The 22,916-nt window shown below is 38.9% G+C and overlaps 1 protein-coding gene across 1 annotated transcript in view; it reads left to right on the top strand.

Annotated features, from left to right (window-relative positions):
• Positions 1-3,009: 3,009 nt before the first annotated feature.
• The window catches only part of LOC105539461 (CLIP-associating protein 2-like), a gene marked incomplete at its 3' end in the record, with an annotated part of 134,965 nt that continues 115,058 nt past the window's right edge, over positions 3,010-22,916 (top strand). The window contains exon 1 of the mRNA XM_011979751.1: positions 3,010-3,558. Within this exon, the coding sequence (XP_011835141.1) occupies positions 3,364-3,558 (195 nt within the window). The remainder of the gene's footprint in view (positions 3,559-22,916) is intronic.

Here is a 22,916-nt window from a genome sequence, read left to right as displayed (position 1 = left end):
ACTCCCCAGGAAACCAATTCTTTGATTAGTTAATTCCTAGTTATCCTCAAAGTTCAATTTAAATATAACCTCTTCCAAGAAACCTTCTTTAATTTGTAACTTTTCTACTGCCATACTCAGTACTATCTAGATAAGGAGCCTCTCATCTAGTTTCCAAAAACCCTCTGTTTACTCTATCATAGCCATAGCATCTCACATTTTATTTTCTTGTGCCTATTAGAGCTTGTGGGCAGAGACCAGGTCTAAATGAATTTTGTGTCTTTGGAACTTTGGCACAGTATCTAGCACAATATAGGTGCTCAGAGGATATGTGTTAATGAATTAAAATGAAACACAGAAAGAATATATAAGTAATAGTAACCAATGTTTACTATTAACTTTATAGGCCAGGTGCAGTGGCTTATGCTTGTAATCCCACCACTTTAGGAGGCCAAAGTGTGAGGATTGCTTGAGGCCAGGAGTTCGAGAATAATCTGGGCAACACAGTGAAACTTCATCTCTACTAAAAATAAAACACAATAAATGATAATTAATAATAATTTTATAGGTTCTTCCAGAGTTACTCCTAAAGATGATTTAGTTAACTTGTAACTTAAAAACGATCTAGTGTGATTTTCAATTTACATAAGTTCAGAAAGGGGAATAGAGACAACCAAGGGGGAAGAGCAGCAGTCACTTTTGGTCATAGGAACAGGTAGAGCTGAACCTAGAATCCAGAGCTCCTGCATTTTTTTTTTTTTTTCCTGTACCACACACTGCACCTGGTCACTAGCAATTACAGGGTAAAGTTCTTCTGGATAGGATTCTCTTTTTATATCTTTCTGCAACCCTTTAACAACAGAACCTTTGGACACTCAAACCCAAGGAATGGTTACCATAAAAGTCAGGGTTCTCCAGAGAAACAGAACCAGCAGATAGATATGTGGAGAATACTTAAAAAAAATTTTTTTTTGAGACAGGGTGTTGCTCTGTCACCCAGGCTGGAGTGCAGTGCCACAAACACAGCTCACTGCAGCCTTGACCTCCTGGGCTCAAGTGATCCTCCTGCCTCAGCCTCCCATGTAGCTGGGATCACAGGTGTGTGCCACCACACTTGGCTAATTTATTGATTTCTTGTAGAGACAAGGTCTCAATTTGTTGCCCAGGCTGGTCTTGAACTCCTGGGCTTAAGCGTTCCTTCCACCTCAGTCTCCCAAAGTGCTGGGATTACAAGTGTGAACCACTGCACTTGGCCTAATGAGAGGATAATTATTACAGGAATTGGCTCACATGGTTAAGCGGGGCAAGAAATCTCATGTCTGCTGTTTGCAAGCTGGAGAGCCAGGAAAGCTGGTGGTGTAATACAGTCCTAGTCTAGAGGACTGAGAATTGGAGGACTGATGATATAAGTTTCTGTCTGAATCCAAAAGTTCAAGAACCAGGAGCACCCATCTTTGAGAGCAGGAGAAGATGGATGTTTCAGATCGAGCAGAGAGAGTGAATTTGGCCTTTCTCCACCCTTTTGCTCTCTTCAGGCCTCAACGAATTGGATGATGGCCACTGACATTGGAAAGGGCCATCTGCTTTACTCAGCTCACCAATTCAAATGATAATCTCTTCCATAAACTCTCTCACAGACACACTCAGAAATAATGTTTTGCCAGCTATTTCGGCATCTCTTGCCCCAGTCAAGTTGACACATAAAATTAACCAACACACATAGTTTACTAGATTGAGGCACAGTCTGAGGGAAATTACAACCAATTAAAGATGGAAGAAACTTTACAACTGTGAAGTACAGAAATACTGAAAAAAGAACACAGAAAACAGTCAATTTCTTTGAATTTTGAGTTTGTTCTTATTTAGTGATTGTGAATAGTTCAAATATCAATTTTTGTTGAATTCATTCACTCATTTAACTTAAATTGGCCACCTATTATTTGCCAGGCACCATCCTAGGAAAACACAAAGGTTCCTGGAGCTTTCTGTGTATTAGAAGAGAAAGATATTACATAAATAGTCATTTCATTGTGATTGGGGATAACTGTCAAGATAAATACAGTGTGCATTTGGAATGTATTAGACAACTTCACCCCCACTAGAAGGGCTGAAACGAATAACCCTGACCAAATTAAATACTGTGGAGCAACTGGAACACTCAAGCATTGCTGGTGGGGATTTAATATGATCCAGTCACTTTGGTAAACAATTTGGCAGGTTCTTCTAAAGTTAAACATACAACTTACAGGACCTCGTAATGCCAGTCCTTGGTATTTACCCATGAGAAAAGAAAATATATCCACACAAAAACTTATGCACTAACCGTTGTAGCAGCTTTATTCATAATTATAAAAAATAGGAAACAACCGAAACATCTACCAACAAGTGAATGGATCAACAAATGGTAGTGATTCCACAAAATGGAGAGCAATAAAAAAGAATGGACTTCTGAGACACCGACAGCGCTGCATGGACCTCAAACACTATGCTAAAAGAAACCAGACTCCAAAAAAGTAGACTGTATGAAGTTGAGGAACAGGGAAAACTATGTTCCCGTGATAGAAATGAAATCAGAATTGCCTAGGGAAGAGGCGGTAATTGGGAAGTGTCTTGGGACTTCCTGGGGTGTTGGAAACGTGTTGTACTCTCACTGGGGTGGTGATTACACGGATGAATACATTTGCCGAAACTCATGAAGTGTACGCTGAAAATCTGTGCGTTTTACTTTATGCAAACCGAATTTATTTTTTCTTTTTTTGTAAGTATTACACAGTGACTGCGGTGGTGGCTGGAAGCAGAAGTCATGAGTGTATTCTGTTTTTTTGGTTTTTGTTTTTTTTAAACCGGCAGTGGGGGCGGGAAACGGGGATGCTAAGTACCAGAAACTTTCCTAAGCGTTCAACAGAAGTGGAGGAAAACTTGGAAACGTTCTACATTTCACAGGGCGAGGGCACGCTGCCCCAGCAGCGGCTAGCGAAGAACGGCCCGCCTCCCGGCGGGCTCGAACCAAGTAGAACCCCAAGTGTCCCTAGAGGTCCTGCCGCTCCCAGCGGTTTCCGCAGCTACCTCCACCACCTCCTCAGCGAAGCGCTAGCCGGACGGGAGGGCCCTCGCCGGCGTCGTGCTGACGTCACGCGCGTGCTGACGTCGCCCGCGGCCGCGGCTTCTGAAGCGGGCTGGGGCTCGGGGGGCGCCGAGTTTGACTAGTTTGGGGGCGGCTGGGCGCTTGGCGTCCCTCCCGCCGCCCGCTGCGCCCCGCAAGCCGCTCCCCTGGCGGGCTAAGTGAGTCCCGCCCGCTCCCGCGGGGACCCGCACTAGAGGCTGGGCGGCGCTCGGCGAAAGTTGGCCGCTCACAGACTGGCAGGCGGGCAGGCGGCCGCAGCCATGGAGCCCCGCAGCATGGAGTACTTCTGCGCCCAGGTGCAGCAGAAGGACGTCGGCGGCCGGCTGCAGGTCGGCCAGGAGCTCCTGCTCTACCTTGGCGCCCCTGGCGCCATCCCGGACCTGGAAGAGGACCTGGGCCGCCTGGGCAAGACCGTCGACGCGCTCACCGACTGGGTGGGTTCGAGCAACTACCGGGTAAGCGACGGCGGCGAGGCTGGGCTGGTCACGCCCTCCGCGGCGGCCCTTTAATCCCGGACGCGAGCGCCGGGCCGGCAGAGCTCCTGCCCGAACCACCGCTTAAGAGGGGAAACACACTTTTGGGAGGCCGAGGCGGGCGGATCACGAGGTGGAGAGTTCGAGACCAGCCTGACCAACATGGTGCAACCCGTCTCTACTAAAAATACAAAAATTAGCCGGGCGTGGTGGCGGACGCCTGTAATCCCAGCTACTCAGGAGGCTGAGGCAGGAGAATCGCTTGAATCTGGCAGGCGGAGGTTGCAGTGAGTCGAGATCGAGCCACTGCATTCCAGCCTGGGCGACAGAGTGAGACTCTGTCCCAAAGAAAAAAAAAATAGGGGAAACGGGGGTCGCGCGTCCCCACTGGGCAGCGAGGACTGACTTCTGGCCACGTTTTTCTACACTTGTGAACAATGACAAATTCAGCGATTCCGTGACACGTTGCGGAGTTACTAGGACACAGTATTGATCACTTATTTTTAAAAAAGAAAAAGTGAAAGACTTCGACATTTGTGTTCACCTGTGTAAACACTACCCAGACCAACACTTAAAACATTAGGATACGATTTTAGGTTAATGTGTCTTAGTAGATAGGCTAATGCTGGGGAAAAAAAAGTTACAAAGATGAGGTACAAGAAGGAATGAGCCTTTCTAAAGAGTCCGTAGTAGGCAGGTTGTAATGTAGCCACGTTGGGAGGCCAGGTAAATATTTTGTATTTAACTTGCCCCGTAGTCGTTAGTAGTTACTTTTCTTTCTTGTCTTCTGGTGGCAGTGTTGCTTTAAAATGCTGCCTGCAACTTCCCATGGATGAAGTGATTCTTCTTAGTAACATCTTCTCATAATCCAGCGAATAGGCTGTACTTTGAAACCTTTTATTCAAAAAGAAGAAAGGCAAACTCTAGAATTATGATGCAGATTTAATGGTAAAGCCCGGATGAGTTTTGGAAAGGTCACACTTTTTACAAGGATAATAAAGTTTGAGAACCGTGTCGATGCTTCATTACATACCATCTCTTTATTATTTTTAAAAAGTTTGGGGAGTAATTTAATAATATATCATTACCATTTGGGAGATTATTTCTTCTTTGGAAGAAACAAGCTAAATTTACTCTGTAAGAAAGGCATATACATGTTCACACTCAAGATAGTTGATTTTATGCTACAGCATAGACTGTTGTAGAAAGACAGCGCTTTGGTAATGTTTGCACCCCTTCCCAAGTGAAGATCGATTTGCCGTCTTTTTTTACACGTGCTGTTGTGAATTGGCTTTGGGCCGTTTCATTCATCAGATGTGCACTCAGTGAATGACAGTTGAGCAATCATGCTGATATTCTGTGATACTACAGTATGCTAATTTTCTGTTATGCCTCTGAGCCCTACTTCTACTCGGTGCTGTGTTTTTAACTGTTCTTTAAGAATTAGAATCCATCAGGGGTCTCATCCGGGCTCTTAACTGTTTTCACTACACATTTTCTCCATGCTCCTCACTAGATAATGTAGCCAAAGACAATTTCAGCAATCAGAAGAGAACTGCCATAGTCTCCCACCACCTATCTATACACTTCCTTGTAGCTGTGACCATATAATCTACCTTCTTCCTTATTAGAATAGATAAATTGCCTGTTTTCCTCATTTATGCCATTCCCTCCACAAAAGTATTAGATTCCATGCTTTCTTGCTTACTCAAGGACATTGATCTATCAATTCTGCTCTCTTTCCTAAATCACTAGTTCTCCCCTTTCTGTTGAATTCTATAGCATAATAACTTTTCTGACATTGTTAGGGAAAGGGCATTCTAATTAATCTGTTGCTTTAGGTTTTATAAACTAAGTTACCCAACTGGGTAATCTTTTTAATTTTTTTTAACTTAAGATACAATAAAACATATTTAACTATTTTAAAAAGTGTGTCATAGGAGTTTTTGAACATGCAAATAGAATCATATTTCTATTTCAGTTTATACTGAACAAAATACAATTTTTCTTTGGATTGGTAGTACTTCAGAATCTGAGTGTCTTAACAGTCATTGTGTTAGTAAATTTGAGTGCCTCCTGTATGCTGGGTATTCAAGATGCTACGGATCCATCCAGCTTTAAACAAGACAAGGCCCATTCATTCAGCTTCATTAGGATATTTATCGATGACCTGTTATTATCAGGAACTTACTCTTCTAGGCATTGCAGATACAGTGTGAAAAAAGACAAATCCTTGCCTTTGTGGACTTAGATTCTAGTAGGAGGAGAGGAATAAGCAAGAAAGATAAATAAAATGTATAGTGTGTTAGATGGTGTTAAGTGGTTTGGAAAAAAAAAAAACAGTGAAGGGAATAGGGAATACTAGGCAAGATGCATATGTTGGAATTTTAAATAGTTGGTCATTGAAGACCTCATTGAGAAGGTGACTTAACAGAAAATGGGAAAATGAGATCCCTGCCATTGCGTTAGAAAGGGGTAGACAGGTATAGAAATTAGATCATTTCAGGTAGCATGTGCTTGTAAGTAAACATGGTTTGAAATGCTTATGAGACTCTACTTTGAGTGGTCAAAAGAGGTGACATGTGAGTGCAGACACTAAAGAAACGTAAGAGTGAAGAATAATTGAAGCAGAGAAAACAGCAAATTCAAAGACCCTAGTTTTGTTGAGGAACATAAAGAAAGCCAGCCTGGCTAGAGTTTAAATGAGTGAGGTGTTAAGAAAGACGAAGTTGAGGAAGCAGGTATAAAGTCATAGGATTTTATTCTAAATATGGTGGAAGTAGCTGGGCAGGTATGAAGTCATAGAATTTTATTCTAAATGTGGTGGAGGTAACTGGGTGTGGTGGCTTGTGTCTGTAGTCCCAGCTACTTGGGAGGCTGAGACAGAAGGCTCACCTGAGGCCAGGAGTTTGAGACCAGCCTGGGCAACAGAGCAAGTTCCCATCTAAAAAAAATAAATACAGTGGAGGGTTTTATGTGTGTAAAGGGTGGCTGCTTTGTGGAGAGTCGACTATAAAGGAGTAACAGAAGCAGCAGAGAGATAATGGTGGCTAGGCCTGGTTTGATAGCAATGGCAATGCTGAAAAGTGGAAAATTTGGGCTATGATTTGGTGGTAGATCCACTAGGAGCTCCTGTTGGATTGGATTTGAGGGTTGAAAGAAAGAGAGGAATTATGGATAATTGCCTTGCTTCAGCAGTAGGTTAGATTGTGCTATTTATTGAAATAGGGAAGACTGAGAGAAGAACAAATTGGGTGAAGGATATAAAAAGTTTAGTTTTTACTGTGTTAGGTGTGAGAAGATTGTTTAACATACAAGTTGAGATGATAGACAGTTGGGGTCCCAAGTTCAATGGAGAAGTCATAATTGAAGATTCAAAATATGGAAATAGGCATATATGTAATATAGGTAGTCTGACATTTGACTTTTACTCAGAATGGTCCTACAATTTCAGGAGTTCTCAAATTTTTAAATGGCATTACGGCAATAAAAATTGCTTCATAAAATACAGTTAAGTATGATAACCACCATTTACAGAGTCCTTAGTGAGTACCAGGCACTGTCTCAAATGCTTTATTTGCATTGTCTCATTTAATCTTTAAGATGGCCTTCGGAAATCGGTGTACTATTATTTTCCTTTTTTTGTAGAAAAGGAGACATAAGTATATTGCTTTAGACCATAGACCTGGTAAATTAGTGGAGGAATTGCTTGAGCCTCGGAAGATTAGAATATCCATATTCCTTTTCTCTACTTTTATAAACCTCTTCCATATTCTATTATTTGCCAGCTCTACTTTTACTTTTGTATATTATGAGGATTAGTAACATTTACATTTCATCTGCAACCACAGGGTAAGTTGACGTTAAAAAATGGAGAAAACGCAGCCTGAGCAAGATAGTGAGACCTCATCCCTACAAAAAAATTAGCCCAGGATATTGAGACTGCACTGAGCCATGATTGGGCCACTGTACTCCAGCCTGGGCAACAGAGCCAGACCCTGTCTCAGGGAAGAAAAAAAAAAAAAAAGAGAAAACAGTGAAAACATGTATGTAGCGCTATGAAGTGCAGGGCTGTCTGGTAGCATTCCATGTATTTTCTCAGAATTTAAAATCATAGTCCCTTTCGCATTCTGAGGAGGATACTTCCCACCATTGGTGTCACCTCAATTATATATCCTATAAACTATTAAGAAATATGCCATTTTTTAGTTTGCCGAAAGAGGTGAGGTTTATCTACCCATTAATACGTATTGATGTTGCCTATTCCATTTACCTGCTGTATAGGTGAACATTCAGTTGTTTTTATGTTGCCTATTCCATTTACCTGTTGTATAGGTGAACATCCAGGTTGTTTTTAATACTTTATTTTTAACATTGTCCTTTTTGTCACCTTGTTACATATGCATCAGAAATTTTTCTGTGGCGGTGATTCTCAATCCTGTCAGAGTCAGTTCCCTCTTTTAATTACCCCTTCTTCCTTTTCAATTCTGAAATAAAATTTATAGATAATATCTGATACACATAAATTTTAAAAACCTCTGTAATGTACTAGCTGTACTATAAAGGAAAATCACACATAATTTATGAGGTAAAATATATTTTGACATGTAAGTATGTCAACCTGACATACCCATGAAAACATAATGATAGTTACATGGTTGTAAATGCTGCCGCCACCAATTCAGACCACTACAGGTATGTAGTTGCTGGTGATTCATGCTTTTTTTTTTTTGAGATGGAGTTTTGCTGTTGTCGCCCAGGCTGGAGTGCAGTAATGCAATCTCAGCACACTGCATCCTCTACCTCGTGGGTTCAAGTGGTTCTCCTGCCTCAGCCTCCCAAGTAGCTGGGATTACAGGCGCACGCCACCACACCCAGCTTATTTTGTATTTTCAGTGGAGACAAGGTTTCACCATGTAGGCCAGGCTGCTCTCAAACTCCTGACCTCAGATGATCCGCCCGCCTTGGCCTCCCAAAGTGTTGAGATTACAGGCATGAACCACTGCGCCCGGCATTGAGTCACCCTTTCACCAGTGACATTACTGTTGGTGATTATGATATTCTGGAACTCTAAATTCTGAACCTCATTTCTTTGAACTTGAAGAGTTTTACCACCCCACGTGACATCTATTTCATTAAGCTCACCCATTAATCATACCCTTACATTCATTCTTTTTTTAAAAAAATTTTATTATAATTTCAGTGGTTTTGAGGGTACAGGTGGCTTTTGGTTATGTGGATAAGTCCTTTGTTGGTGAGTTCTGAGATTTTAGTGCACTTGTCATCCTAGCAGTGTACACTACCGATACATAGTCTTTTATCCCTCAACCTCCTCCCTGAGTTCCCAAAGTTTATTTTATCATTCTTACGCCTTTGATTCCTTATAGCTTAGCTCCTAACTTGTAAGTGACAACATACGATGTTTGATTTTCTGAGTTTCACTTAGAATAACGGCCTCCAGCTCATCCAAGTTGCTGTAAATGACATGATTTTGTTCCTTTTTATGGCTGAGTAGTATTCCATGGTGTATGTGCACCACATTTTCTTTATCCACTCATTGGTTAATGGGCACTTAGGTTGGTTCCATGTCTTTGCAGTTGTGAATTGTGCTGCTATAAACATGCATGTTCCTGTGTCTTTTTTATATAATGACTTCTTTTCCTTTGGGTAGATACCCAGTGGTGGGATTGCTGGATGGAATGGTGGTTCTACTTTTAGTTCTTTAAGGAATCTCCATACTGTTTTCCATAGTGGACACCAGCAGTGTAAAAGTGTACCTTTTTCATCACATCATATCACACCAACATCCATTGTTTTTTTGACTCTTTAATTATGGCCATTCTTGCAGGGGTAAGGTGGTATCTCATTGTGATTTTAATTTGCATTTCCCTGATGATTAGTGATGTCGAACATTTTTTCGTATGTTTGTTGGCCAGTTGTATATCTTCTTTTGGAAATTGTCTATTCATACCCTTTGCCCACTTTTTGATGGGATTGTTTTGTTTTTTTTCCTTGCTGATTTGAGTTCCTTGTAGATTCTGGATACTAGTCCTTGCATTCATTCTTAATTATATTTTCTCTCTTCATTCTTGTTTTATGGTCCTCATTTGATAAAATGTTATACTGAGCTGAGCATGGTGGCTCACACCCGTAATCCCAGCACTTTGGGAGGCTGAGGCAGGGCGATCACCTGAGGTCAGGAGTTTGATACCAGCCTGGGCAACATGGTGAAACCCCGTCTCTACTAAAAAAAAGAAAAAAAAAAAAGAAAAATTAGCCAGGTATGGTGGTGCATGCCTGTAATCCTAGCTATTTGGGAGGCTCAGGTGGGAGGATCCCTTGAACCTGCTAGGCAGAGTTTGCAGTGAGCTGAGATTGTGACACTACACTCCAGCCTGGGTGACAGAACGAGACTTTGTCTCAGAAGAAAAGTGCAATACTGGTTAATCCCACTCTGCCTACCCTATACCTGCACTAGTGCAACTGAAGATGTTTGGGGAAAAACACAAAACCTCTTTAACTGGCTTCATTTTAAATTCCTGACCATCATGTGGGCCCTTAATGCTGCCTGAAAGTCATACTATATTTTCTTAGTTCATTCACTTTTTCACTTAAACAACTATTCTACATCTTTTCCTCTCCGCTCGGTCCTACTGGTACCTCTTCTACAATCATTGTCAGCTGAGGCAGGCATTGCTTCCAACTTCACTGAGAAAATGGAAGGAATCAGTTTCTTTTTTGAGATGGAATCTCACTCTGTCTCCAGGCTGAAGTGCAGTGGCATGATCTCAGCTTACTGCAAAGTCCGCCTCCCGGGTTCAAGCGATTCTCCTGTCTCAGCCTCCAGAGTAGCTGGAACTACAGGTGCCCACCACCAGGCCCAGCTAATTTTTGTATTTTTAGTGGAGACGGGGTTTCACCATGTTGGCCAGGTTGGTCTCAAATTCCTGACCTGTGATGATCCACCCGCCTTGGCCTCCCAAAGTACTGGGATTACAGGCGTGAGCCACTGCGCCTGGCCAACTCCTAGGTAATTTAAAGTGTGAGTATCATAAATGCTATTTGTTCTTTTGTATTTTTATTATTTATTTATTTTAGAGACAGGATCTTACTCTGTTGCCCAGGCTGGAATGTAGTGGCACGATCATAGCTCACTGTATCCTCCAGTTCCTGGGCTCAAGTGACCCTCTGGCCTCAGTCTTCTGAGTAGCTGGAACTATAGGTAAGAGCCACTATACCTTTAAAAATTATGTTTTTTGGCTTATAGAAATAAAATGGCATTTGGTATATTGATTTTTATGGCTAGCCTGCTTATTATTGTAATAATTAAAAACATTTTTTCTCCAATTTATAGATTTTTAAAAGGTTTTCTATATGTATATCACAGACTAACAACAGTTTTGCTTGGTTTTGGTGTATTGGCTAAGACCCTTAGGATTAGGATGAATAAAACACCTTGTGTTCTGGGTACCAAGGGTGTTTTCTAACATCTCACCATTAGGAATCATGCTCTCTTTAATTACAAAAACTTTATTATGGAGAATTTTGAACATATGTAAAGGTAGACAGTAAAATAAATTCAGCCACAATGTTTATCAGCCCATGGCCAATCCTACCCCATCACTATGTCACAAATGACAGATATCATACCATTTCATCCCCAGGACTTCCTAGTTACTGTCTCAAAGATACATGTTCTTTTTAAAAATTTATTAATGTAACCTCAACATCATCAGAATTATAAAACAATAATTCCTTGATGTCACATGTCCAGGGTTCACATTTCTAAATCTTTTAGTAAGTTATTTTAAGAAAAGTTAGGAACCAAATAAGAGCCACATCTTGTGATTCATTAATATATTGTCTTCCTATTGCTGCTAACAAATTATGACACACTAGCTTATACACTTATACATTTTTTGTTTTATAGTTCTGTAGGTCAAAAATCTAAAATGGGTGTCTTTGGGATAAAATCAAGGTGTCAGCAGGATTGTATTCCTTCTAGAGACTTTAGGGGAGAATTTTCCAGCTTCTAGGGGATGCCTGCTTTGCTTGATTCTTGGTATCTTTCTCCATCTTCAAAGCCAGCAGTATAACATCTTCAAATCTCTTCGTCTGACCTCTTCTGTCATCAAATCTCTGACTGTGGCTCTTGGCCTCCTTTTTATAAGTACCCGTGTCTTTATAAGGATTCCCCCTTATAAGGACCCTTCAAATAAATCCACACATACATAGTCAGCTAATTTTTGACAAAGACACCAAGAATACACAATGGGGAAAGGATAGTGTCTTCAATACACAGTATTGGAGATACTGGATATACTGGATATCCACATGCAAAAGAATGAAATTGGACCCTTATTTTACACCATACACAATAATTACCTCAAAATTGATTAAAGACTTAAATGCAAGACCTAAAACTGTAGAACTCCTAAAATAAAACATAGGGGGAAATATCCCTGACTTTGGTCTTGGCAGTGATTTTTTGGATTTGACGTGAAAATACTGCCAACAAAAGCAAAAATAAACAGGGGAACTACATCAAACTACGAAGTTTTCTGGACAGCAAAGGAAGCAATCAAAACAAAATGGCAGTCTACTGAATGGGAGAAAATACTTGCAAATCATATTTGATAAGGGTTTAGTATCCAAAATGTATGAGATGCTCATCTAACTCAATATTTGAGAAGATACCAACATCAGTAATTGTTAGGGTAATGTAATTCAGAACTACGATGAAATATCACCTCATACCAATTAGGATGTCTGTTATCAAAAAATCAAAAGATAGCAAGTATTGGAGAGGATGTGGAGAAGAAAATTGTACACTGTTGATGGGAATGTAAATTGGTACAGCTATCATGGAAAATAGTAAGGAGGTTCCTCAGAAAATTAAAAATAGAACTACCATGTGCTCCACTTCTGAGTATATATCCAAAGAAAATAAATCACTGTCTCAAAGAGATATTTGCATTCCCTTGTTCATTGCACCATTATTCACAATAGCCAGGGTATGGAAACCACTGTGTCCATAAACAGATGAATGGATAAAGAAAATGTGGGGTGTGTGTATGTATGTGTTTATATGTATATATATACACACACATACACAACACATAACACACACACAAAGGAATATTATGCAGCCTTAAAAAGAAGGAAATCCTGCCATTTGTGACAACATGGATGAACCTGGGAGACATGCTAAGTGAAATAAGCCAGACACAGAAAGACAAATACAGCATGATCTTACTTTTATGTCAAATCTTAAAAAAAAAAAAAGTCAAATTTATAGATAGTAACAGAATAGTATGGTGATTACCAAGGGTTGAGGGATGTGGAAAAAGGGGAGATATTTGTCAAAGGGTACATGTTTTCTGTTATGAGTAAGTTCTGGAAACCTAATGCACAGTATGGTGACTATGGTTAATCTATATTGTACTTGAAATTTACTAAGAGCGTAGATGTCACGTTCTCACCACAGAACAGATGGGGAGGGAGACCCTTGTGATACCTTTAGGCCTAGGATAATCCAGGGTAATTTTTCCCTCTCAAGATCCTTAATTATATCTGCAGAGTCCCTTTTGCCAAGTGTGATACCATATTCAGAGGTTCTGGGAGTCAGGATGTGAACGCCTTTGTGAGGTTATTATTCTGCCTGCAAGAGTCAACTTATTTATTAAGTCTCTTTTAATGTTTCCCCCTTAGTCTCTTTCTATTTAAAAAAAATTCTTGAGTTTTATTTGTGTAAATTTTTCCCACAGTCTGGATTTTGCCAGTTTCATTTGTGTAATGATGTTTGACTGTTCCCTCAGTTTTTCCTGTAAATTGGTAATTTAGTTGGATCTGAAACTTAATTTGAGTCCTTTTTTGGGGGGCCGGGGGGCAAGACTATTTAATAGGAAATACTCTCCTTCCATCTCCTTCCTGGAGGCACATGAGATATGGAAGGCACACAAGCTCTAGGTCTGTTTTTTTGTGTGTGTGATGTTAGAGGCCATTAGCATTCAGTGTCTAGATCTATTAATTCATTAGAGTTTGCAAAACGGTGATATTTGAATTCTGTTATTTCTTCATTTATTGGCTGGAATAGTTTTATAAAGAGAAACTTTCCCCATTTACAGTTATTTACCCAGTGATATGGTTTATATAGAATGGTAGGTATGTTTCTGTGATTCTTTCCATTTACTTACTAATTGTGAAAATAATGGGTTTTTTTTTTAGTATCTTTCAAATGTTTTGTTTTTGTTTTCATATAATTATGAACGTATGTATTTAAATATACCTAATGTGTTTCAAGACAATGCAGTTATTATCCTTTTTGATATTCAAACTGTCCTATCTTGACATGACCCTAGTAATCTTTGACTGCTTCTTTGCTGTCTGATATCACAAGATGTATTTCCTCCTCCAGCCCAGGAATGAGCCACCTCTCCATGAAACTCTTGATCTTTTTTCATGGGAAGGGGTGCCTGGAAACTGCAATGTGGTGCTAGTGGTATTCATTGTCCTTGTTTGGTCATTGTTTCTAGATTTCTTTCAGTGGATAGAATTAGATCTTATTTTATTTGGTTAATTTTTATGTTTTGAGACAGAGTCTGTCTGTCTGTTGCCTAGTCTGGAGTGCAGTGGCACAAACACAACTCACTGCAGCCTCAACCTCCTGGGCTCAAGCAATCCTCTTACCTCAGCCTCCCAAGTAGCTAGGACTACAGGTGCACACCACCATGCCCAACTAACTTAAAAAAATTTTTTTCTAGAGGTAGGATCTCCCTGTGTTGCCCAGGCTGGTCTTGAACTCCTAGGCTCAAGCAGTCCTCCCGTCTCAGCATCCCAAAGTACTGGGATTACAGGCATAAGCCGCTACACATGACCTAGATTTTATTTTAATTTTAAAGAAAAATATATCATGAGTTCATACTGATATTTCTAATTCAGATTTAAGACTACAGTTTTTACTTCTTCTATCTGTATCTTTTTTCTGTCAACAACAATAAGATTTATAAAGACCATTAGCTGTATTTTTCAGTTTTGTTTTTGTCTCTAGGATATATCCCATTGACAAGATAGGGCCAAATTACTGTGTTTCAAGTCACTTGGAAATAGTCTTTTTTGTGGTTATGCTACTAACTCGATGTAAATTTAGATTCATTTATTTTATTTCATTGAAAATGAAATGAAATGAAATAAAATAGTTGTTTTTCATTGAAAATGAAGTAAAATAGTTGTTGCTAAAAGAAGGTGTCTTCAAAGAACTCTAGTTTCTCTCTCTGTTCCTTGTGTCCTGTTCTCACCATTAAAATTTTATTTTCCATCATTGTGTCTGTGTGTGTTTTTTGGGACAGGATCTCACTCTGTTGCCCAGGTTAGAGTGCGGTGGCACCATCATGACTTACTGCAGACTTGATGTCCCAGGCTCAGGTGATCCTCTCACTTCAGCCTCCCTAGCAACTGGGACCACAGGCGCATGCCACCATGCCTAATTTTTTATGTCTTGTAGAGATGGGGTCTTGCCATGTTGTGCAGGCTGGTATCAAACTCCTGGGCTCAAGTGATGCTCCCACCTTGACCTCCCAAAGTTCTGGGATTACATGCATGCACCACCGCACCCAGCCATCGTTGTTTTTTTTAAACATTTATGTCTGTCTATATCTATTTAATTCCCCTTTTTTTGATATACATACTTTTCCCAACTTTGCTTTTTTCACTTAACAGTATATTGTGGAGATTGTTGCATAGCAGAATTAGGGTAGTCTTCATTTTTATTTTTAAAGTGTCATAGTATCCTGTAGTGTGGATACACCATGGTTTATTGAATCTGTCCCATATTGATGAATGTTTGGATAGTTTCCAGTCTCTTGTAGTGAATAATTTTTGCATGTCTTTTCATAATTTTACTTGTATATCTTGGGGATAGATTCCTAAGTATATTCTTAAGAGTACACATTTTTCCTGCTTTTTTGAGATAACTGCTTGGCTCATGTATGTGTAGTTGAGTCTATTTTGGATTTTCAATTTTGTTTAACAGCTCTATTGATATCTCATTCTATATAATTCACTCATTTGAAGTGTATATTACATTGATTTTGTAATAGCTACAGGTTTGTGCAACCATCACGACAGTAAATTTTAAAACGTTTTCATCACCTCCAGAAGAACTCTATACCCTTTAGCTATTATCCCACCCTCCATACCCACCCCAACCTAGTCCTAAGCTACCACTATTCTACTTATCTTTATAGATTTGCCTATTGTAGACATTTCTTATAAATTGAACCATATAACATGTAGCCTCTTGTGACTAGCTTCATTGAATTGAGATATTTTCAAGGTTAATCTATGTTATAGCATGTATCAGCCATTCCTGTTTATGGCTGAGTAAAATTCTATTGTATGCATATACCACGTTTTGTTTATCTGTGCATCAGTTGATGGACATGTGGGCTGTTTCCACCTTTGACTATATTGTGAATAATGCTGCAGTGAACATTGATGTACAGGTACACATGGCTATATCTGTTTGAGTTCACTTCCTTTGGGTATATACCTAAGAGTGGAATTCCTGGGCCATGTGGTAAATTTATGTTTAACTTTAGAAGGAACTGCCAAACTGTTTTCTTCAATGGCTGCACCATTTTACATTACCACCAGCAGCATATAAGGGTTCCAATCTCTCTGCTCCTGCTTCAGCCTCCCAAGTAGCTGGGACTACAGGTGCATGCCACCATGCCCAGCTAATTTTTGATATTTTTAGTAGAGACGGGTTTCACCGGGTTAGCCAGGATGGTCTCAATCTCCTGACCTCAGGTGATCCACCCACTTTGGCCTCTCAAAGTGCTGGGATTACAGGCGTGAGCCACTGTGCCTGACTGCCATTCGTATATCTTATTTGGAGAAATGCCTATTCAAGTTCTTTGCTCATTTTTGTTTTTTAATAGGTTTTATTTTTTTAGAGCAGTTTTAGGTTCACAGTAAAATTGAGTAAGAGAGACAGATTTCTCATATATCCCTCTGCTTTCGCATAATGCACAGCCTCCTCCACTGGCAGCATTCCCTACCAGAGTGATACATTTGTTGTAATTGATGAGCCTACATTCACACATCATTATCACTCAAGGTCCACAGTTTACATTAGGGTTCGCTCTAAGTATTGTACGTGCTATAGGTTTTGATAAATGTACCTAACATTATAGTATTATGCAGAATGGTTTTATTGCCCTGAAAATCCTCTGTGCTCTGCCTAAAACTTCCTCTTTCCCCCAATACCTGGCAATCCTTTTACCATCTCCATAGTTTTGCCTTTTCCAAATGTTTGACTCCAACAGTATGAAGCCTTTTCAGGCTAACTTCTTTTACTTAGTAGCATACATTTAAGGTTCTTTCATGTCTTATTCATGCCTTGATAGCTCATTTCCTTTTGGTGCTGAATACTATTCCATTGTCTGAATGTACTACATATTTATCCATTCTGCTACTCAGGGACATCTTGGTTGCTTCCAAGTTTTGCTAACTGTGAATAAAGTTGCTTTAAACATGAGGGTGGGCTGGTCATGGTGGCGCATGCCTGTAATCCCAGCCCTTTGGGAGGCCAAGGCGGGTGGATCGCTTGTGTCCAGGAGTTGAAGACCAGCTTGGTCAACGTGGTGAAACCCTATCTCTACAAAAAACAAAAACAAAAAATTTGAGTTTGTAGGTGTTTTGTGGACATTAGTTTTCAACTCCTTTGGCTAAATACCAAGGAACATGAATGATCACTGGATCATATGGGGGAGAGTATATTTAGCTTTATAAGAAACTGCCAAAATAACTGTACCATTTTGCATTCCCACCAGTGGTGAATGAGAGTTCCTCTCTCTCCCTACCTTTGTCAACACTTAGTGTTGTAGGTGAATTGGGTTATGGCCATTTTAATAGGTGTGTAGTGGTATCGTAATTTTATTTGCAATTCCTAATGACATACGATGTTGAGAATCTCTTCATGTGCTTATTTGCTGTTTATGTATCTTACATCTTTTTTGGTGAGGCACTGTTTGGATCTTTTGCCCAGTTTTTGAATTGTTTATTTTCTTCTTGAGTTTTAAGAGTTCTTTGTATATTTTGCATTACAGTCTTTTATCAGATGTGTATTTTGCAAATATTTTCTCCCAGTCTGTGGCTTGTTTTCCCATTTTCTAGACATCTTTCATAGAACAAAAGTTTTTAATTTTAGTGAAGTCCAGCTTAACAGTTATTTCTTTCATGGACCATGCCTTTGGTATCATATCTAGAAAGACATTGCCACACCAAGGTCAGTTAGATTTTTTCTTATGTTATTTTCTAGGAGTTTTTTATTTTACGTTTAGTTTTATGATCCTTTGAGTTAATTTTTGGGGAAGGACGTAAGGGCTCTGTCTAGATTAATTTTTTTGCATGTGGATCTCAATTGTTGCAATACCATTTGTTGAAAATCTTTTCTTCATGATATTGCCTTTGCTTTTTTGTGAGAGATCATTTGACTATATTCATGTGAGTGTATTTCCAGACTTTCTATTCTTTTCTGTTTGCTCATTTTAAAAGATGAATTATTTGTCCTTTTACTATTAAGTTGTAAAAGTTCTTATGGATACAAGTCCCTTATCAGATATATGTTTTACAAATATTTTCCCCTATTCTGTTGGTTGTCTTTTCACTTTCTTCAAGGTGTTTTTTTGAAGACTAGGTGTTTTTAGTTTTGATAAACTCTAATTCTTTCTTTATTTGTTGTTTATGCTTTTTATGTCCTGTCTAAGAAACCATGGCCAGTGTCACAATGATTTACCCCATGTTTTCTTCTAATAGCTATGGAGTTTTAGCTCTCACATTTAGGTTTATGATTCATTTTGAGTTAATTTTTATGTATGGTGTGAGGTAGTGGTCCACATTCATCCAGTTGTCTTAGTACCATATGTTGAATCATTCCCCATTGAATGGTCTTGACACCCTTGTTGAAAATCAGTTGCCCATAAAAATATATGGGTTTATTTCTGGACTCTGAGTTCTATTTCATTAATTTATATTTTTCTCCTTGTGCCATTGTCACACTGTCTTGATTACAGAAGCTTTGTAGGATGTTTTGAAATTGGGAAATTTGAGTCTTCCAACTTTTTCAAGCTTGTTTTGACAATTCTGGGCCCCTTGAATTTTCATATGAATTTTAGAATAGGCTTGTTAAATTCTACAGTGAACCCAGTTGGCTATCAGATAAGTATTTTGAAAATATTTTCTCTTAATCTGTGCCTGGATTTTTCATTTTCTTAGCCATGTCTTTTAACAAGCAGAAGTTCTTAGTGAAGTCTGCTTCATCAATTTTTAAAATTTTATGTTGTCTTCAAGAATCTTTTGTTTTTTTCTTTTATGTTTCTTTTCATGTTGTCTCTAAGAATTATTTGTGTACTCCAGGTGTAAAGATATTCTCCTGTGTTTTCTTCTAGTAGTTTTAGGTTTTATGTTTATGTCTGATACATTTTTGAGTTGATTTTTGTAAATTATGTGATGTATAGGTTGAGGTTCATTTTTTATTTTGCATATGGATATCCAATTGTAACATCACCATTTATTGAAAAAGTATATTTCTTTCCTTCATTGAATTGCCTTTGCACAGTTGTTGGATATCAATTGACTATATATGTGTATGTCTATTTTCCTACTCCCTCTTCTGTTTCATTCATCTATATATTTGTTTGTTCTTTGAGACAGGGTATTACTTTGTTACCCAGGCTGGAGTGCAGTAGTACATTCATAGGTCACTACAGCTTCAAACTTTTGGGCTCCAGTGATCCTCCTGCTTCAGCCTCTTGAGTAACTGGTATTACGTGCCTGTGCCACCATGGCCAGCTACTTTTAAAATGTTTTTTAGAGACAGGGTCTCACTATGTTGCCCAGGCAGGTCTCCAGCGATCCTCTTGTCTCAGCTTCCAGAAGTACTGGGATTACAGGAATGTGCCTCTGTGCACAGCCCCCACATTGTCTTGATTACTATAGGTTTATATTAAGTCTTCAAATCAGATAATTGCACTTTAACTTCATTTTTCTTATTCTATATTGATATGAGTGTTCTAATTCGTTTACCTTTCTATATACATTTCAGGATCAGCTTGTCAATTTCTGCATCAAATTCTCCTGGAATTTTTATTGGGATTGCATTCACACAAGAACAATTTGTGGGGTTTCAAATCTTTATAATATTAAGTTGTCCAATTCATGAATTTGGTATATATATATATCCATTTATTTAGCTCTTCTTCGATCACTTTCATTAGCATTTTGTGATTTCAGCATGTAGATCTTGTACTTAACTGTTAGAATTATATCTAAGTATTTTGTGATTGTTGTTAGTTTTGTAAATGATACAGTATTTTGAAAATTCCCGATTGTTGAGTGCTGGTATATATGGATACAGTTGATTTTTTTTTTTTTTGAGATGGAGTTTCACTCTTGTCACCCAGGCTAGAGTGCAATAGCGCGATCTCAGCTCACTGTAACCTCTGCCTCCCAGGTTCAAGTGATTCTCCTGCCTCAGCCTCCCTAGTAGCTGAGATTACAGGCACCCGCTACCACACCTGGCTAATTTTTTTGTATTTTTTAGTAGAGACAGAGTTTTACCATGTTGGTCAGGCTGGTCTCAAACTCCTGACCTCAGGTGATCTGCCTGCCTCACCCTCCCAAAGTGCTGGGATTACAGGCATGAGCCACCACGCCTGGCCCACAATTGATTTTTTTATAGTGACCTTTTATCTCATGACTTTACTAAACTCAATAGACCTAGTATTTGTTTTAGAGTGTCAGTTAGTTTTTAGAGTAATTAAATACATATATTTTATGTATTTTAAAGGTTTTTTTGTTTGTTTGAGACAGTGTCTTGATTTGTTGCCAGGCTGGAGTGCAGTGGCACAATCTCAGCTTACTGTAGCCTCTGCCTTCCAAGTTCAAGTGATTCTCGTGCCTCAGCCTCCTGAGTAGCTGGGATTACAGTTATGTGCCACCACACCCAGCTAATTTTTGTATTTTTAGTAGAGATGGGGTTTTGCCATGTTGGCCAGGCTGGTCTCGAACTCCTGACCTCAGGTGATCTTCCGGCCTCCCAAAGTGCTGGGGTTATAGGCACGAGCCACTGTGCCCAGCTTATTTTTAAGGTTTTAAATATTTATTTTAATTTCAACTATTTCCTGTTATTTCTTAGTGTAGATCTAAGTTTTTGTCTGCTGTCGTGTACTTTTTCCTCGAAGATTTTCCCTTAACATTTCTTGTGATACAGGTCTCTTGTAATGAATTCTATCAGATTTTGTTTGTTTGAAAAACTTTTTATTTCTCCTTTAGTTTTAAAATACCTTTTATTTTAACTAGGTATAGAATTCTGAAGCGAGAGCATTCTTTTTTTTTTTTTTTTTCTTTTGGTAGTACAATAATCCATGGTTTTGCTTTCTACGGTTTCACTTACCTGTGGTCAGTTGTAGTCCCAAAACAGGTAAGTACAATATAATATTTTAAGAGAGACAAAACACACTTACGTAACTTTTGTTATAGTATATTGTTATGGTTATTATACTTTATTATTGTTGTTACTCTTTTACTGTGCCTAATTTATAAATTAAACTTTATCATAGGTATATATTTGTAGGAAAAATTATATACAGGACTCAGTACTGTCTGTGGTTTCCGGTATCCACTGAGGTCTTGAGATGTATTACTTAAACAGATAAGGGGGGACTGCTGTACTGTAACAGTGTCATTCCATTGTCTCCTTACTCTCATACTTTTTGGCCGGAAGTCTTCTGTACTTGTGTATTTAATGTCCTTTTGTTTTTTCTCATTGACTTTAAGATTTTTCTTTCTTTTAGTTTTAACAGTTTGAATAGGATATGTCTTGGTGTTTTTTGGAATTTTCTGTTTGAGGGTTCTCTGAGACTCTTAGATGTATGGTTTGATGCCTTTCATTATTTTTACCATATTCTTGGCTATTTTCCCTCCAAGTATTTCTTCTACCTTGTTCTCTCTTCTAGAATTCCTATGACATTATGTTGGACAATTTGATATTATCTCACTGCTCTTGAATGCTTTGTCTCTCCCCTTCCCTTTTTGTTCCTTTTTGTATTTCAAATTGAGTAATTTGTATTAACGTATTTTCAGATTCCCTGATTCTTTCCTTTTCTGTGTCAAATCTTTTGATGAACCCATCAGAGGCATCTTAATCACTTTTGCCTTCCTTTTAATGCATTTAAAAAATTATTTGCATTTTGAGTCTGCCTTAAAGTTTTCATCTCTCTGCTGGAATTCCTTTTTTTCATGCATGTTGGTTGTTCTTTTAGCTAGAACATTTACTACATTAATCACAGTTATTTAAATGCTCTGATAATTCCAGCTTTCAGATTATCTATGTATTTTGTTCCATGCTTTATTCTTGATATTGGTTTGTATCCCTCCTTGCTTTTTTGTCTGTCTCATAATGTATAGTTGAAAACTGGACAGTGTTTGAGATGTTTAAGACTAAGTTAAATAGTACTTATGCCTGGAAGTGACATGCCTTTTTTCTGCTAAGCTTATATATAGTGTGGAGCTGTGCAGTCAGTCTAGTCAGGAGTTGAGTCAGGTTTCAATGTTATGATTGCTATAGTTACTTTAGTTCATATTTGCTTCACATTTTTTTGTCACTTGGTTAATTTTATGAAGGATTTTCCTCAAGTTTCTACTCAACTCTGCACTTTAGGTTTTCCCTGTTTTCTTGTGCTTCATAGAGGATTCTTCCTTGTGTTCTTGCCCCTTCCCCACTGGTAGACTGCTGTTGCTTCTTATTTCATACTTGCCGGTCTGGTTGGGGGAAACAGGGTCATTCTTTGTTTTTCTGGTCCAGCTGCAGTCTTAGGAAGCTTTTTGTCCTGAGTCTTGGGGTAAGGCTTTATAAAGACCATGGCTCTCCCCAACTATATGGGCCCCAGGATGTTTTTCTGCTCCTTCCTCTGGGGTGGAGGCTTTTTATCTTTTTCCTCTCCTTAACAGCGTTGAGTTCTACCTGTGCCTTAGGAGTAACAGTGTTTCATAGCCTTCACTGAGGAGCATCAAACTTTTATTTCTTAGCTTCAAACTTTTGTTTCTTACAGGACAAGGGTACTAGGTGCCTTTGTGCCTTTCTAGTATCCTGCTCAGCCCTTAGTCTTAAGAGTGTCCAGTGGAGGTTTGTGGAGAAAGAGCTTGAAAGTAGATGTGAACTAGAGCCTGTAAGTGGGTATGAATTCTCCTTGTGTCTGTGGCCAGTAGGGATTGTATTTTCATGCTAACCCGCACTCAGTTGTAAATAGTTTTGTAAAGTATAACTGACTTCTTCT

Source organism: Mandrillus leucophaeus, unplaced genomic scaffold, assembly GCF_000951045.1.
Source record: "Mandrillus leucophaeus isolate KB7577 unplaced genomic scaffold, Mleu.le_1.0 Scaffold2057, whole genome shotgun sequence".
Taxonomy (NCBI): Eukaryota; Metazoa; Chordata; class Mammalia; order Primates; family Cercopithecidae; genus Mandrillus; species Mandrillus leucophaeus.
The sequence above is the reverse complement of the archived record's forward strand: the minus strand, read 5'-3'. Positions and strand labels throughout refer to the sequence as shown.